This window comes from Nylanderia fulva, unplaced genomic scaffold (assembly GCF_048542155.1).
Source record: "Nylanderia fulva isolate GAGA-0341 unplaced genomic scaffold, ASM4854215v1 Scaffold14, whole genome shotgun sequence".
Classification (NCBI taxonomy): Eukaryota; Metazoa; Arthropoda; class Insecta; order Hymenoptera; family Formicidae; genus Nylanderia; species Nylanderia fulva.
In genome coordinates, this window is record NW_028189622.1 from 1,935,686 (window position 1) to 1,953,793 (window position 18,108).

At 32.8% G+C, this 18,108-nt stretch overlaps 4 protein-coding genes and 3 pseudogenes across 4 annotated transcripts; 3 read left to right on the top strand and 4 right to left on the bottom strand.

Moving 5' to 3' along the window:
• Positions 1-262: 262 nt before the first annotated feature.
• Positions 263-1,306, bottom strand: LOC114929135 (15-hydroxyprostaglandin dehydrogenase [NAD(+)] pseudogene; annotated as a pseudogene).
• An 805-nt stretch (positions 1,307-2,111) lies between these two features.
• Positions 2,112-3,645, bottom strand: LOC114929136 (15-hydroxyprostaglandin dehydrogenase [NAD(+)] pseudogene; annotated as a pseudogene).
• Positions 3,646-4,900: 1,255 nt separating this feature from the next.
• LOC114929260 (histone H4) lies at positions 4,901-5,310 on the top strand. The gene has a single exon (XM_029300739.2). It carries the CDS (start codon positions 4,952-4,954, stop codon positions 5,261-5,263), a length of 312 nt encoding a protein of 103 aa, XP_029156572.2. The 5' UTR covers positions 4,901-4,951; the 3' UTR covers positions 5,264-5,310.
• Positions 5,311-6,305: 995 nt separating this feature from the next.
• LOC114929184 (histone H1-like) lies at positions 6,306-7,139 on the bottom strand. The gene has a single exon (XM_029300626.2). The coding sequence runs from the start codon at positions 7,008-7,010 to the stop codon at positions 6,345-6,347; it is 666 nt and encodes a 221-aa protein (XP_029156459.1). The 5' UTR covers positions 7,011-7,139; the 3' UTR covers positions 6,306-6,344.
• Positions 7,140-8,933: 1,794 nt separating this feature from the next.
• On the bottom strand, positions 8,934-11,455 carry LOC114929250 (short/branched chain specific acyl-CoA dehydrogenase, mitochondrial pseudogene; annotated as a pseudogene).
• A 1,016-nt stretch (positions 11,456-12,471) lies between these two features.
• On the top strand, positions 12,472-12,933 carry LOC114929249 (histone H3). Its single transcript, XM_029300729.2, has one exon. The coding sequence runs from the start codon at positions 12,493-12,495 to the stop codon at positions 12,901-12,903; it is 411 nt and encodes a 136-aa protein (XP_029156562.1). The 5' UTR covers positions 12,472-12,492; the 3' UTR covers positions 12,904-12,933.
• A 989-nt stretch (positions 12,934-13,922) lies between these two features.
• LOC114929288 (integral membrane protein GPR180) lies at positions 13,923-17,294 on the top strand. The gene is made up of 5 exons (XM_029300782.2): positions 13,923-14,825; positions 14,909-15,416; positions 15,731-15,868; positions 15,956-16,211; positions 16,303-17,294. The coding sequence occupies exons 1-5, from the start codon at positions 14,437-14,439 to the stop codon at positions 16,491-16,493; spliced, it is 1,482 nt and encodes a 493-aa protein (XP_029156615.1). The 5' UTR covers positions 13,923-14,436; the 3' UTR covers positions 16,494-17,294.
• The last annotated feature ends 814 nt before the right edge of the window (positions 17,295-18,108 follow it).

Genomic DNA, 18,108 nt, shown 5'->3' on the forward strand with positions numbered 1-18,108 from the left:
GCAATGAAACAGAAATGTTGGGATGACAGTAAATAAAATCCGTCGAAATGTACAATCCGGCCGCAGGCCTAGTCTATCAGTAATGTAAAATTTTGTTTTTTTTTATAGGCTTATTGTTAGATTACCGTTATATTTACCCGTAGATTTACCATTTCTAAAGATTCGATTATGCAGTCAATACATTTTTATACAAACGCTTGTTAGACATTTCAAATATTTATTTTGTAATGATATTGTATTTAAATCGAGCTAAAAGTTTAAATACATTATTAATATAGTAATATTTAATATTCACAATATTCAATACATTGTTACAATATATAATAGAATATATATAATAAAATAAATTTATAAATTTTAATAATAAAATATGTTTATATTTATGATAATCAATAAACGATCAAATGTTCAAATTGATCAAAGCAAGTTATAAAATGTTTAACTTTCTACAGGTGAAGTTCGCTTCGAATAATGAGGAAAGTCCACGACGCATGGTGGTTCATCTTCCGCGCTGACCCAAGCCGCTCCGTTTTTACCCTTTTGAATGAGATCTAGCATCGCGAGAGCAACGTTGTCAACTGATTGGCTCCTTACTTCTAAATTGCCAAATTTGTCTTTGGCCCATTTTGCGTCGACAATAGAAATAACTTTATTTTTTAAATCGTCCATTAATGCCGTTTTCGTAGCACCTGGACACAATATAAGAACTCGCACTCCAGTCTTCTCAAATAGACCTGCTAGAGACTGGCTGAATCCAATAACGGCGTGTTTCGAAGCTATATATGTCGGCATCGGGGGATATTTAGTTAATCCAACTATAGATGAGACGTTCACGATTACACCTCCCTTGCCACCTTTGTGTCTTCCCATATGCTCCAAGGCCAGATAGGAGCTGCGAATTAGCGCTGTGACATTGATATCAATCAGCTGTTCCCATTTGTGCTCATTCATAATACCAGCATTATTGATTAGAATATCAAGAACCTCGAACGCATCAATGACCCTATTGAATGCCTTTTCTAGATCTTCTGCCTTTGCCACGTCACACACGATGAAGACAGCACGGCCCTTTCCAAATTCCTTCTCCAACGTAGTCGTTGCATTTTCGCCATTCGATGTCGGCAAATCGATTATCGCAACACTTTTGGCACCATTCTGAAGTAATATTTCTGCGTACTTGTAGCCTAATCCGGCAGCTCCTCCGGTAATCATTACAGTCTTATTCCGTACGTTATCCATTTTACTGTGAACAAGTCGTAATGTGTACTGTTAAGATTGTTAATTAGTAATGAAATGAAGTTGTTGAAAAATCACGAAAGTGATGAAAGTATATATATGCTTATCACGGTTTTTTATTCGGTGTTGCATATTTGTAAAGATTAAAAGCTACTTGCTAAAAATGTGCTTGTCAATATTTGTACTACTTTTGCAGATTATTGTTTTATCAGTCATGTAAGATTTGATAACGTTTTATTTTGATTATTTTATTTCGTTGTAATGTACTCAAATCAAACCTAACTTTAAAATGTTCTTTATATTGAAATACAATCTCATTTTCTCTACATATCTTTCTTACACAATTATTATTTATAAAATTTACAACTTATTATTATATTTATATATTTAAAGATTATTTAATAATTTTTAATTAATTTCTATTTATTATAATATAAAAATTAAATACAATAACAAACACAGAATTTTCTTTTCTCAAATTTCGGAGCTCTTTGTCTGTGAAAATAACGTCGTAAAAAGTATTCTATACATTTCGAAATACAAAATGACTGATCGTGCAGCAAAGGAGGAAGAGGATAGGGTAATACTAAAGTATTAATTAACAGGTAATACTAATCTATTAATTAAATATAACGTTAAGTGTTACATAACACAAGCATAATACAAATTTTACATCAAGTTTTAGATTTATAATTCTATATTATTCTATTAATTATACTTTCATATTTTATAATTCTATTAATTATACTTTCGTATTTTATTTCCGTTAAAATATGTTTACATCTTTATATGTATATAAATATGCACAAAATATCTAATTATAATGTTCAACAAGGGTATTTATATATTAATTAAATTTATCAATATAGAAATAATAAAAAATTTTAATTAATATATATTTAACTTTCTATAGTACAAAATTATAATATATATTTAAAATAATATATAGAACGAAAAATTATACTCAATAACATGATTTGAAAAAAATAATTTTTATCTACTTATCTGTAATTACGATGAGTTAGATAAGAAGATTATTATTTCTTCGAACAATCATAGCGTGTCTCGTGCACAATTATAAAGTTGTAGAGAAAAATTAATCAAAAGCAAAAAATTTGCTGTAATTATCGTACAAACATTTACACTCTTTTATATAGTCTGTTGACTTTAAATGTATGTTAAGATAAAACTTTTTTTGAACTTTGTAACTTACGTGACTTGTACAAATAAAATATTGCCGATAAATAAATGTATAATTATATAAGTAATTCTTAGAACTCTTTGAAATAAAGGTAAATTTAATGTTATATTAGATACTATTCATATATTTTCCATATTCATATTTCCCATTTTACATACGTGTCACACAATAATGTTTTATATTTAATACATTAATGTTATATATTTATTGATAGCCATGAATAAACCATCACCGCGCAAATTCATCAAAATAAGACAAGTTATCAAATGTTTAACTTTCTATAGGTAAAGATCGCTTCGAATAATGAGGAAAGTCTACGGTATATGGTGATTGTTCATTCTCGCTGACCCAAGCCGCTCCGTTTTCACCTTTTTGGATGAGAGTTAGCATCGCGCAACCCACGTAATCGGTTGATTGAACCGAGCCACATAGACCCTCAAATTTACTGACGTATTGTGCATCGACAAAGGGGAGAATTCTTTTTCTGACGTCGACAATTATTGCCGTCTTCGTAACACCTGGACACATTATAAGAACTCGCACTCCAGTCTTGTCATATAGACCGGCCAAAGATTGGCTGAATCCAAGAACGGCATGTTTCGTAGCCGTATAAACCGGTGTTGGAGGATAAGCGACTAATCCAAATATAGATGAGATGTTCACGATTACACCTCCCTTGCCACCTTTGTGTCTTCCCATATGCTCCAAGGCCAGATAGGAGCTGCGAATTAGCGCTGTGACATTGATATCGATCAGCTGTTCCCATTTGTGCTCATTCAAAATACCAGCATTATTGATTAGAATATCAAGAGTCTTGAACGCATCGATGACTCTATTGAATGCCTTTTCTAGATCTTCTGCTTTTGCCACGTCACACGCGATGAAGACAGCACGGCCTTTTCCAAATTCCTTCTCCAACGTAGTCGCTGCATTTTCGCCATTCGATGTCGGCAAATCGATTATCGCAATACTTTTGGCACTATTCTGAAGTAATATTTCTGCGTACTTATAGCCTAATCCGGCAGCTCCTCCAGTGATCATTACCGTCTTGTTCCGTACGTTATCCATCTTGCTTTCAAAAAATCGTAATCCGTATACTGCAAAGTTATTTATAGTAGTACGAAGTGTTGAGTAAATGACTAGACATGATGAGTTTTATGAAAATATATGCTTGTTGCGCTGACTCGTTGATTCGTTAACTAACATTGGTAGGAATAAAGGAGTGTTTGCTATGGTATTTGAAATTATCTTTTGTAGATCGTTTATCAGTTACGTAAAATTTTACGTTTTGTACATTTAAATATTTTTTTGTGATAACTTGCCGGGAAAAAATAATGCATATGTAATAAAATATAAGCATATGTAAATATGTATAAGACAATCGCAATATACTATGAAGAGAGAAAAGTTTTATATAGTTTTATATGATTGCATATAATGCTATATGTATAATTTTATACAATTGAATATAACGTATATTATATGCAATCAAATATATTTGCATATAATTTTATATATGGCCAAATTTTTTCCAAAATTTTTGGAATAAATGATTATATAATATATAGTTATATATAATCCTATATAATATTATATATATTTTGTCATTTATTCAAATCAAACAAAAAATTTAAATGCATCTTTTTTATCAAAATACAATTATTGTTCCTACATATCTTTTTTATATATATAATTATTATTTTATGGAATGTATTCTATTTATATTATTTATATATTTATAATTTAGTAGTTTATTAAGAGTGATTTAAATATTTAATAATTTTAATTAATTTCTGTTCATTATTATAACACAGAAATTAAATATAAAAGATAAATAAAACGCTAAATAAAAAAATAAAATGAAATACATTAATAAAAGTAAATATTGTTTAAAAAATATAATGCGGAATTTACATTCAATTTTAATTGTAACATGTGCATAATAAATTAATACATATAGGAGATAATATATCTATGTGGATAATATCCATCTATTACATATCCATATATAACAGTTAAAACAGTTTATTTTTTACGTCACATAAGATATCAACTATGATTAAATAACTGCTCTATAAATGTAAATATAGCATTTATATTATATAAATGCCAGAAAAGTGTCAATTTTAATTATTATTATAATATATATATATATATATGTATATATATATATATATCAATAAAGTATGTATGTTTTTCAAAGATGTACCAAAACTATATGTATTTTTATAAGAAATATATATATATATGTATATATATACAGATAGATTAATGTTTATTTAAAATTTAAAATGTAATAGTAAAATATTTTTTTAATAATCATGAAAATTAAATCGATATTTTAGTTTTCGACGCGACACTTGCGCTTCTCGGTCTCGTGACAGCTGGCTGGTGATTGGCTGTCGGTGCAGTGGTGGGGATGGCGCTGCCCGTACGTCTATATAAGGTGGCTCCCAGAGGTTCAGCAGCACATTCTTCGTCCAAGCGTCGTAGAACTCATATCGTTGTAAAAAAATGACTGGTCGCGGCAAGGGAGGAAAAGGATTGGGAAAGGGAGGAGCTAAGCGGCATAGGAAAGTTTTACGTGTTAACATCCAGGGTATCACTAAACCAGCCATCCGTCGTTTGGCGAGACGTGGCGGTGTCAAACGTATTTCTGGCTTGATATATGAAGAAACTAGAGGCGTCTTGAAAGTCTTTCTGGAAAACGTTATTCGTGATGCTGTAACGTACACCGAACACGCCAAGAGGAAGACTGTAACAGCTATGGACGTCGTCTATGCTCTGAAACGCCAAGGAAGAACCCTGTATGGTTTTGGTGGTTAATGTAATCACGTATTTGTGAAAGTCAAAACGGCCCTTTTCAGGGCCAACAATTTCTTTATACGTCGGAATTGTCTTAGAAAGCATACATTCAAATATCCGAATTTAATTTTATATACAATTTAAAAAGAAATAATTATACAAAAGTAAGATTTAAAAAGAAATTTATTTAAAAGTATTGTTTTTTTCATTAATTATATAAAAATCCCTTTAAATAAATTTTAGTTAAATTAATAAATCGGAAATTAAATTTTGAAATAATTTTGTTTATATTGAATAAATTGAAGCATTTTATGCATAAAGTAAATTCTTAATTATTAATATAGCTTACTGTTTTTAATTCAGCATCTATATTTTTATATCGCCGCGCAAAAAAATATGCTTTTAATTAAACACAACTATGTAGCATCTTTAATAATATATATCTCTTATCTCATCTTTTTATAGTATTTTATTTTCTTAAACTCCAATGTATTATATATTTCAATGTCATCGCAGTAAATATTAATCTAACGGCACATAAACAAGAATTTTTATATAATAAAAACAAATTTAATGTCCTATATTTTCAATATGTATATATTTAGCGAGTTATGATGAGTCAGAGATAAGTTATTCATTGTATCTTATCACAATAATAGGATATTTTTAAATACATGTATAGGGGATTTACTGCATTCTAAATAATTCCTAAAATTATCACTATATTTAATACTTAAATTTTTTTTTTAAAGAAAAACAATTATCTTTCTTGGACTAGATATTGAGTATACTATCTTAAATATACGATATAAAATCTTTTTTATAAAACTAACATAATCCCCTCTTCCTTCTTCCTATGTTCTAAATTTAACATGATGCTATAATTATAGACATAATTATTTTCATATAAAACTTATTAAAAAACCTATATCTACATCAGTATAATATTAATTGAAATATTGTATAAAAAATGGATAAAATTTTCTATGTAGGAAAGGTAAAACAAGATATGTATTAATTGCGACTTTTTTCGAACGTGTTCCTCGTTTGAAATAATTTGGGCCCTGAAAAGGGCCATTTGTAATTGTAGCGAGCAGAATAATTATTTCTTTGCTGAAATAATTACGGCTTTTGTTGCCGCTTTTTTCGGCTTCGGCGTCTTGGTCTTCGCTGCGGGTGCCTTCACGGCTTTCTTGGCTTTCGACGGCGACTTGGTTTCCACGGCGGCTTTACTCTTCTTCTTTGCAACGGATTTAGCAGCGGCGGCAGTTTTCTTCTGAGCGGGCTTCTTCGGGCTCTCTGCCTTTTTAGCGGCGGGCTTCTTCGCGGCGACTGGTTTTCGCGTCGTCGTGGTCTTCTCGATTTTGTCCTTCTTCGCCGCAGGTTTGACAGCGCGCTTCACCTTCGCCTTCGCCTTGGGCTTCGAATTGTCCGTGGACAATTTGAAGGATCCGGACGCGCCTTTTCCTTTGGTCTGCACGACGGTGCCCGAGGAAACCGCGGCCTTCAGGTATCTCCTGATGAACGGGGCGACCTTCTCACCATCAACCTTGTAAGTCGCCACGATGTACTTCTTAATCGCCTGCAGCGACGAGCCCTTTTGATCCTTCAACTCCTTGATGGCCGTGGTCACCATCTCTGAAGTCGCTGGCCGCGACGCCTTTTTCTCCTGCGACTTAGCCTTGCTCTTGTTAGTCTTCTTAGCCGGAGTGGGATTGCCCTCGGCGGCTTCGGCGGCGGAGTTGCTCGTGTTAACTTTGTCCTCCATCTTAATTTTATCAGCGAATGAGTTTTGCGTATACAAAACTATAATCACAAAACGATATCTATCTCTCGGTCTCTCTCTCTTTCTCAATATCCTACGAAGTGCAGAATAGTCAGTTTGCCTGCGAGTGCCAGCCTCGCGCTCTAGTACCGGGAGCGCGGACCATGGAGAGAGACCTACCCAATATGTCGGCCCGTTGGTTTCGCAGAAAATGATGGAGCGGTAAATGCACTTTGCCTTTGCGGCGTTATTTCTCGCGGATTAACGTAGCCGGATCCTCGCGAATGGAATCAATCGATAGCCAAGTGTATGCGGTTTCGTCTTCGATCGTACCGCGCGACTCTGCGAGCCTCGGTTCTCGGCCACGAGGAAATTTCGTCGTTCGCGTCTCCACGCGCCGATAGCAAAGGTCACGGAAAAACATAAAAACCGAGCCTTTCCCGACCGATTTTCCATGTTGACTCTCCGAAAGGATATTCCGGCGGAACGGGCCCGTCCTCTCGAGCCATCGTTTCCGACCGATATCGGCTTATATTCCGAAAATAAGAAGCTTCATTCGCAGCCTCTCGGGATACGCGCGCTCGTAAGATGCGAGAGGCAAATGGCCTTGTTGCTTCATAGCTTAATAGTATATAATGCAAATCGATGGATTCCTCGATCGAATTTTAATCATGTTCCATTGATGAAATTCACGATGAATATTGAAAACAAATCATTTCGATCATTTGAGCCTCGAGATGCTTTTTTCACGAGACGAGGAGCTAATACTGCGCAGTTTTTTGTACAGTTATATACCTATCCTATGTATCTGGGGAGAATATAATAAATCGATCGAATAATGCATTTTCTATATTAATTAGACTTGGAAATTAATAATAATAGTTGTCAATGAAATAAGGATAAAAGTTTGATTTATACGCCTTTAAAGCGATAATTCTGAATTCTCAGACTTATCTTTTTAAAATCATATAGGTCAATACAGTCGAGTGAATGTGTAAAAGTTACTTTATTTATTTCGTGTGTCTTATTCTGAAGAAAGAATGTATAAAAATCAATAGAATTTATAATAGAATTATTATTGTAAAAATGATAAAAATACGATGTATTTGATTATAATATTCGCTGAACCAAATATTTTACTGTCGCATCGTGTACTTATATGACACACGTTATATCGACAGAACGATATAGTAATTTGTTATATAATTGTTTATATTTTCGAAATACTTGATAGATAAAATAAGAAATGCATTTGTCGATGATATGCATTTATATATTTAATAATATTTGTAAAATATATTTAAAAATGTCTTTACATTTATAAAAGCTGTTTCTCAAGCTTCTATCGCATTAATAGTTCTGTAATGTGAATTCATGTACATTATTTAATTTATTAAAATAACAATTAAATTTTTCTAGAATATTTATGTTAAAGTATTTTGTAATTCATAATTTGACATCATCTATGTGTATATAAATAATACAGTAATGGTATAGAGAAAACTCTGTTATGTAAGAGTTAATGACGTTTTTTATCATCTGTAGGATATTTATAATAGATAAAAAAATATATTTTAAAATAAATTTACATCATAGTATTGTAATTCTATAAATTTCTTAAACAATTAAAAAAGATACAAAACTACATATTAGTAATTCTAATATTTTCATTTTATATTAATGTAAAAAATGTAACATGCTTGAGATATATAATTTAGCATGTTTATTATAAAATTTTTCCATAAAAATATATATGTATAAATATATATAATGAAATATATATTGCAAAATCAATTATAACTAACAATTATAAATAAATTGTGCATTGATATAAATATGCACTCTAATTTTATTAATATATATTTAAAGTTATTTCTCTCAATTATACATAATCAATTTTGCAAATTAATATAAATTAATCATTTAGAATATAAAGAAAATAAACTTGCTTTGATAAAATTTCGAAATAACAATGCCAGTTGAAGTTAAATATAATAATTTTTTTATAATTATAAGAATGTCAACAAATATGTCAATATTGAGTACTGGCATTTATCATATTTTCTTAATAGAAACACACACAATACATAAAATAAATATATCCTAAGTATCTATACATAAAGTCTATAAGCGTTTTAATGTATTTAATTGAGACAAGTGTAGAGAATTATATTTTTTTAATTATGTAATATTATAAATTATATAATTATACAATATATGATTATGTAATTATACGTTGTTTGAGATATATATATATAAATTTTTAATGTTTCTCTCTCTCTCTCTCTCTCTCTCTCTCAAACAACGTATAATTACATAATCATATATTGTATAATTATATAATTTATAATTTTACATAATTAAAAAAATATAATTCTCTATATTTGTCTCAATTAAATACATTAAAACGCTTATAGACTTTATGTATAGATACTTAGGATATATTTATTTTATGTATTGTATATATATATATATATTATTCATATCAATTTATATTAATGCATAATTTATTTATAATTGTTAGTTATATATATATATATATATATATATATATATATATATATATTCGTAAGCAATATTCATATCTAGATAGCAGCAAATATGATTTGATTAATTGCAATTAATTTATTATATGTTAGTGTATATAACCAATTACAATTTTAAAAAGTCATATGTTTATTATTCTCTTGAATATTGCTGGCGAATACATTTTGCAATTGTCGTTAATTGCATATTACTTGTACCCTCATAAATAGTACCGATTTTGCAATCCCTGAAATACTTTTCTTGCGGAAAATCAGTCGTAAAACCAACACCTCCCATTAAGTCCATGCATTTTGCGGTAATACGACATGCAGTTTCGGACGCGAAAAGTTTCGCCATAGCCGCTTCCTTCATAACATCTTTCTTAGCTTCTACTAGTCTCGTTGCGTTGTAAACAAGTAATCTAGCACACTCTAGTTCCGTCATCGCTTGAGCTATTTGATGTTGCAGAGCTTGGAAGGAGAAAATATCCTTTCCAAATTGCTTTCTTTCCAACGTATATGGTATAGTTGCGTCTAGACAGCCTTGTGCGATACCGATCATCTGCGCTCCGATACCGATTCTACCCTCGTTCAGAAATCCAGCCGCATATTTATATCCATATCCGAACTCTCCTAATAAATTTTCTTCAGGTATTCTGACGTTGTCGAAGTGGATCATGCAAGTGCCCGATGCTTTCAAACCCATTTTACTCTCTGGTTTAGCCACCGTGAGACCAGGTGTATCGCGATCCACGAGAAAAGTCGTGATGCCGCGATAGCCAGCGGAAGGATTCGCGTTGGCAAAAACTATAAAAACCTGCGCCACATCGGAATTCGAAATCCACATTTTAGTACCATTTATCACGTATTCGGCACCGTCCTTTTTCGCCTCGGTTTTCAGAGAAAAAGCATCTGATCCTGCATTAGGTTCCGATAGACAGAAACTACTTACACAATTTTGAGCTAATTTAGGTAAGTACTTTTGCTTTTGTTCTTCGGATCCCACTTTAAGAATCAACGAATTTATCAAAGTGTTTTGGATGTCAACGGAAACGGCTACCGCTGCGTCGACTTTTGAGATTTCTTCGATAGTTAGTATTGTATTCATAAAGCTGCTGTCCGTTCCACCGTACTTTGCTGGAATCTCGATACCCATCAGACCGTTTTCAAAGAGCTTCCGAAATATACTGTCGTCTATCCTTCCTTCCTTTTCCATCTTCCGTACAAGCGGGGCGATTTCTTGTTTGGTCAGTCTAGCAACCATTTCTTTCGTCGCAAGTTCATCGTCTGTAAAGTGTGTTAGAGGACCTGTGTGTTGACGAAGGCGCGTTGCATGCAAATGTAAGTTACACGTCGCACATGCGCTCTGTTTTACATAACGTGGGACAGATTGAAATATAGACGAGTACATGATGTATCTTTCTTTCACGAAGAGAAACAACAGAAAATCTTCGTGGGAATCAAAACGAAAACTCAAAACACTGATGTTAATTTATAAGTTAATAGATGACGTCGATATAACAATCGAAATAATCTCACGGAGCTCGACTTGCTAGAAGCTGATGTTCGTCAATACTGAACTCCGCTCTTAACAAAACATACATACATAAATACTAAATAATGTTATCGCACGTGACCTGGTATTCGATTAAAATAATATTCGCGCAATGAATAGATAGCTTTTATCTTTTGAATAATTCCGAAAAATATACATATGAACGCAATGCAATAAGCAAAGAAATTTTCACGAGATGATTTTTAAAAATTAGAATACTTTGTTCAATGGAAAATCTGTGTTAGATATAAATATATCATAATCTTCGAGAAATGTTATAACATGCAATAATTAATAATTACATTTATACATTTAATTACTATTATTGCACTTAAGTTATTACACTTGAAGAAAATCTGAGACTTATTTTTATGTAATAATTACTGTTAATTACAATTAACAATATCGAATTATAATTAATATTAAAATAATTGTATTTAATAAAAATTGTTTAAAACAGACTGTAAAGATTTTCGTGTTAATTTTTCTTTTTTCTATTAAAATATATAATTGTAATAAATGTTAAATATTATATAAAAAATAAATATTTGCAACAAATGTTTCTTATATGATAAACTAATAATAATTCTGGAAAATATATGAGAGAAATATTTGTTGAATTTCAAAATATATCTTATCTTTTCGTCACTATTTAAGTTAAACACATAGAGATTTGATATCTTAAGACAGAAAAATATGTATACACATCCAGTTAGTATATATAAATGCTTCAAAGTGTTCAATGGAATTTTAAAGTATTTGAAGCATCTGGAGCATCAACTGGACCATGTGTATCATCACGCAAAAATATTCATCAGCTTTCCTATTTCTATCTCTTTCTCCTACTTAATGAGACTTAATTTACGAAATCACAACAGAAGATGTGTCGTATTTTTAAGAGAACGTAACAATTTCTTCTTTTTTTTGTCCAGTCACAAAAATAACAGCTGCATTCTGCGGAATCAACAGCCAAATATCCAACGTGCAACTGCAATGAATAAAGAATACATTGTAATGAAAAATTCATATCATTAGAATTCATTTGAATATGCGCATGAAAGTCAAAACGTACGTATGTGTAATTCGAAGTCAAGCGAATCAGCTAATCGCAATTCATTAGGTTGATACACGCGTCATGAAACTTGAGTCACTACAATGTTCATTACATTGCACATCCGCAATAGGAGAGATGCGCATCGGCGAACGACAATCGTCGAAATGTGAGCATCCTGACGCCAAACGCCATCTGATGACTGGTGTCGCAATTCAGAAGTGACGCGTGAATGCATCCCCACCACCGTGCCGTCAGCCAATCAAAAACCAGCGGACGGGTTCGCCAGGGTATATAAGCGGAGCGTTTCGCTCGTCCCGCTACATATCGCTCTTGACCGCAGACCCGTTCGAGATGGCAAGAACCAAGCAGACCGCTCGCAAATCCACCGGTGGCAAGGCCCCGCGTAAACAACTGGCGACTAAAGCTGCGCGTAAGAGCGCGCCCGCCACTGGAGGCGTGAAGAAGCCGCATCGTTATCGTCCTGGAACTGTCGCTCTTCGTGAGATCCGTCGTTACCAAAAGAGCACGGAGTTGCTGATCCGCAAACTCCCGTTCCAGCGTCTGGTTCGTGAGATCGCCCAGGATTTCAAGACCGATCTTCGCTTCCAAAGCTCGGCCGTTATGGCTTTGCAGGAAGCTAGCGAGGCTTATCTCGTCGGATTGTTCGAAGATACCAATCTTTGCGCCATTCACGCCAAGAGGGTCACCATCATGCCCAAGGACATCCAGTTGGCTCGTAGAATTCGTGGAGAACGTGCTTGAGTTAATTTCTTCAAAAATCGGCCCTTTTCAGGGCCAAACATTCTCTTACGGAGGAATTTCTCGCGTACTGCTTTATATCAACCATTATTTGCAGTCGATAAATAATCATTTATATCTTCGAACTAAATCATTTTTTTATTTACATCTTCAATATCGTATTTTTTATCGTATTAGTCAACCGGATTCTTGTACATAATAGGATACACGATAAAAGGCGGGAAGGACGCCTGCGTTGGGTGGCACGCTTTGACAGATGACGCTTATGTAGTTTTGGCGCGCTTTTGTGATGCAGTCTAGTATGGCGTCTTCAACGTTTCGCTCGCTAAAAAAAGCGACGGAATAGCCAATCATTCTCTCGCTTCCCCGGGAAGATTATGCAGGTAGTCAGAAATAATGACTACCAAACCGTTGTATCTCGTGGGATACTACGTTTTTGCGAGCCATTCTTTTGTACAGAGAAGCACGTAACAAAGGGACAATAAATGCCTCAACGCATGAATTTATATGCACATATCAGCATCTGTCGTATATATACCCTGCCATGTGTCTAGAACATAATGTTAATGTCATGTGCTCTGGATCTTTTAGAAACATACATTAAGCTTGAAAAGCTGTATCATAGAAACGCTAAAACTGCATGATCATGTACAATTAATGTAATCTCGTCACGCAACATGATCCGATAAATTCGGTTAATCTTAAAGTAAACAAATTCAATGATAAAAGTAGAATTTCTTTGGAAAATTACATTCCTACATATATATTAAATATTTTTAAAAGATTTTTTTATTACGTGATAAATAAAATAAATTTTAATAATCACCTATTACCATAATTATAAATAAAGTGAAAAATACATTTAACGCGCGCGCGATAAAATTGATTACAAAAACAATATATATAATCTATATCTTTGCCTTTGCCAACTGGCAAAAGACTGTCGATCAAAAAAGAAAACTTGCGAATCGCACTGTTAACTCGAGCGTCAGCCGTGCGTGCGTTTGCAGATGTATAATTTAAAACCTCTCTCTTTCTCCCGTCCCGCTCCTCCCAATCATGATTTCATAACGCGAGACAATTCGAAGAACGCGGCATCGTGTGTATCTCCTTGAGCTTAGGCACGATGTCAGACGAACGATTTCTCCTCCGAACGGGCCGTCCGCATGGGTGGGGAAAATCGATATGAAAAGGCGAGTTCAAAGCGCGAGGGAGAGCGCACAACAGCGCAGCAGAGCACCACCACGAGACGGGTCATTAACGCTCGCTCGGCGCGCCGCGACAAGTGACGTTTCCCCGCGGATGAAACAGGAGGACGAGAGAATGTCGCAGCGGCGAAAGGAGTGCCGCGGGAAACGTCTGGTAGTCACGAGTCGATGAGGAAGGTGCTCGCGAGCTGGACGGTCGAGCGTCGTCATCCGCGTCGCGGTAACAGCTGTGCTGGTGCGGGAAAATGCTGAGGGTGTCTGTCGTCGACTCTTGACGGCTCTCGGCTCTTCAGGACACAGAGGCGGCGGTGGAGGACGACGGAGAAAAATGACAGCGACTCGTCGACGGTTGGTGCGCGTGCTGTCCCTGTGGCTGCTCTGCTTGCTCTCCCTGCAGCCAGACTACGCGCACTCCACGCACATCACCGGTACATTCAACACGAGGGAGTTCTTCCGTTTCCTCATCAAGTTCGGCTTCCAGAAGACCGACCGCCACCGGCAGAAAGACTCGTACGGTTATATATTCGGCAATGTGACCGCGACGACGGACTTTGACGCGCCGATCACCCTGGCGATACTCGATCGCGGCCACTTCCTCGAGTATTACGGCAATCGCACCCTGATGAATAAGAGCACCGCGTGCGCCTACATGTTCAACACGTTGAAAAAGAGTTCCTACGATCCGCACTGCAACGAGGAGGGTCAAGATTTTCTCAGGTACAGCCAGATCATTTGTTTATATATTTTTTTATGCGACATATAATGTGTAATATTAATTAAAAATATAATAATTGTTAAAGGCGAGTTCCGTGTCCTCGAGATAAATTGTGCCCGGACGAGGACTCTGTGTGGAATATCGTAAAGGGACATCAATTCACATACGTTATACAGGATTTTTGGCAACCACGATTTTGGTACATGAGCCTGGTCGCGTGCTATAGAAACAGAACAACCTGTCAGTGGGAGTATTACAACAAACAAGATGAATTGAAATATGACATCTGGCTAGTAAATGGCAATCCGAACATCAGTGGCCTAAACAGTCTGACTTATCAGTTCTCCTACGACAGACAAGACACGATCGAGCTATACTTATTGTTTTTTCTGTGTTACATCATATTAGTGCCACTGCAGTTGTATGCAGTAAGATTACAAAAGCATCCTGTAACAAGATTATTCACTGCTAGTTTATTATTAGAATTTGTAGCAGTATGTTTAATCTTGATACACGTATTGAAATTTGCACTAGATGGAGTGGGCTATGAGCAATTAGAAGTTGCAGGTGATATTTTTGATATCCTATCACGGGTAAGGAAAATTTCTTTTCGTAAAGATTATATGTCATCAAATTGTATATTGTATAATATGTACTAATTGTAAATCTAAAACAGTGATACATTCTATGCAGATTGATATATTCTTTAAGCTAATCCAATCTTCAGAAGACTTGTTATTAAATTTTAATAGTAGTTAATAATTTATTCTTGATATATAATTTTAAAATGTTAATTTATATGGACAATTGTGATGTAAATATTTGTTTAAAAAATTTGAAAACTAGCTATTTAGGAAATAATGTGTGCATCCAACTCTTTAATACTAAGTTATTTTTATATTTTTAGACATCATTTATGTTATTATTACTTTTACTCGCCAAAGGATGGGCAGTAACAAGAATGGAATTAACATGGAAACCATTGGTGTTTGCAATATGGTTTTGTTACGGGGTTGTTCACATCTTGTTATACGTATGGAATATGGTAACTATTACATATTCCTTACCCATTATTTATACATTTGCAATAAGGGTGTAAATTTATTTTATTAACAAAAATTTTGGTTTTCAGACGGAAGTTGACATTATTGAAGACATAGATGAATATCAAACTTGGCCAGGATGGTTCATATTGTTATTTCGAAGTGCCATAATGGTATGGTTTCTGTATGAACTTAGAAACACCATGACATATGAGCATAATACTCAAAAATTGAATTTTCTCCTTCATTTTGGAGCATCATCATTAGTTTGGTTCATATATTTACCCATTATAGCACTTATAGCGCTTCAAGTGAGTGCACTGTGGAGGTTTAAACTGTTATTAGGTAAAAATATAATATATATATATATATATATAAAGATGTACAAATTTATTTTTAATTATATTTTTTCTTTATAATTTTTTATATATTATAGGTATAACATACTCAGCAGACTGTTTTGCTTATTGTGTAATGGCTCACTTATTATGGCCCACACGGAGTGAACAATACTTTTTACTTGCACAAGGTGCAGATAACGGTGATGAACTTGATGAATTTAACGAAGCGCCGCATGTATTAAATAATTATGTAGAACCGCCAGAACTCAGTAAAATAATCACTTAATACTCGTCCATTGGAGATATAATATTAAACAATGATAAACGAAGTTTCTAATTACGAATGATGTGATGTACATTTGCCAAATGGTCAGTCTAATAGAATTGATAATATTCTAATATGTGCTACTGAACTGAGATATTGTTGTATGTACACATCCTATAAATTAGAGATGTATCATCAAATTCGGCTATGTGATATGAAGTTAATTGATGATACAACTGGTGAGTATGATATGAGTATAATGCTATAAATACAATTTTTTCAATTTTATATATGGGAAACAAAGCATGAATTTTATTCTTAGCAATTTTGTATATATATGTATAAAGAAAAAACATTAAATATATATTCTTTTGAAGAATATATTCTTACATTACGTTGCTAAGATTTACAAACAGATAACTGATTTGCATATACTAGGATATAAAAAAAATTAATTACATATTACAATAATATATAGTATCCAAAATTTATCATGCAAGTACTTTCTCTAAATAACAATTTTACTTACTCATATCATATTCAAAATTTTGAACTTCAAACATCAATCATTTTCCAGCCATTCTATACATTTTGGTTGTATAAAGATTTCTATAATACATTTATATTATATATATAATATATAAAATCATTGAGAATTGAATTTTATAGTAAGGTATATACATTTTTTATGTCATTGTTTAATTATTCATTACTTGTTATTATCTTGTAATTATTCCATGTCTATTCCATACGAACAATATTACAATGTGCGCTTGAACAAAGAATGTGGTGGGAAATAAAACTTATATAATTTTTATAACATTTTGATTTTAGTTAAGTGTTTTAAAAGTTGCACATGTGATGACTTTAATGTGTATGTGTAAAAAGTTATATTAATTTATCATTAATCTATACAAGATATTTTAAAATGATTACATGTTCTTTTTAGTATACACATTTTTTATCAATTCGTAACATTATTAGCATTTGAATAATTAATTATTGAAAATGGACAGATAATGAAATTATCTTTAATACTATAATAGAATTTGAAATTAAGATAAAAATATACAATACTAGAAATTGCAAAGAGAGAGATAAATAAGGACTTTTATTGATTTTTAATTGAGGAAAATTATTTCCATACCCTTCGATTTTATAAAAGTCGATATTATTGGAACATTTATATAAGAAAATTTTTATATTTATTGTTATTCTGTTTAATTTTATAGAGAAAAATGTTTAATTTCTGTTTTTTTTTATATAATTTTAGTTAATTGTACACTTTAAATATATATTAGAATAAAAAAGCATCTATATATGTAAAATTATTTCCGATTTTATTCAAGTAATTTAATGTTGTATCAAGAGAGAATATAAATTAGTTTACACAATTGAAAATATCTAATGTATGAATTTAGGCTACAAATACATTTTTCGTTACATTATTATTGCTCAATCTTGTAACTTAGGTGATATATATGTACACTCTTTTGAGAATATTTTAATGCTCAGCATATGTATGTATATAGAATTATGTAAAATCTTTGTGTGATATATTTATATTTCTGATATCCACACTAAAAAAATTTTAGTATAAACTATATTTTTGACTTCTTTAGTTGTCTTCTTTAAT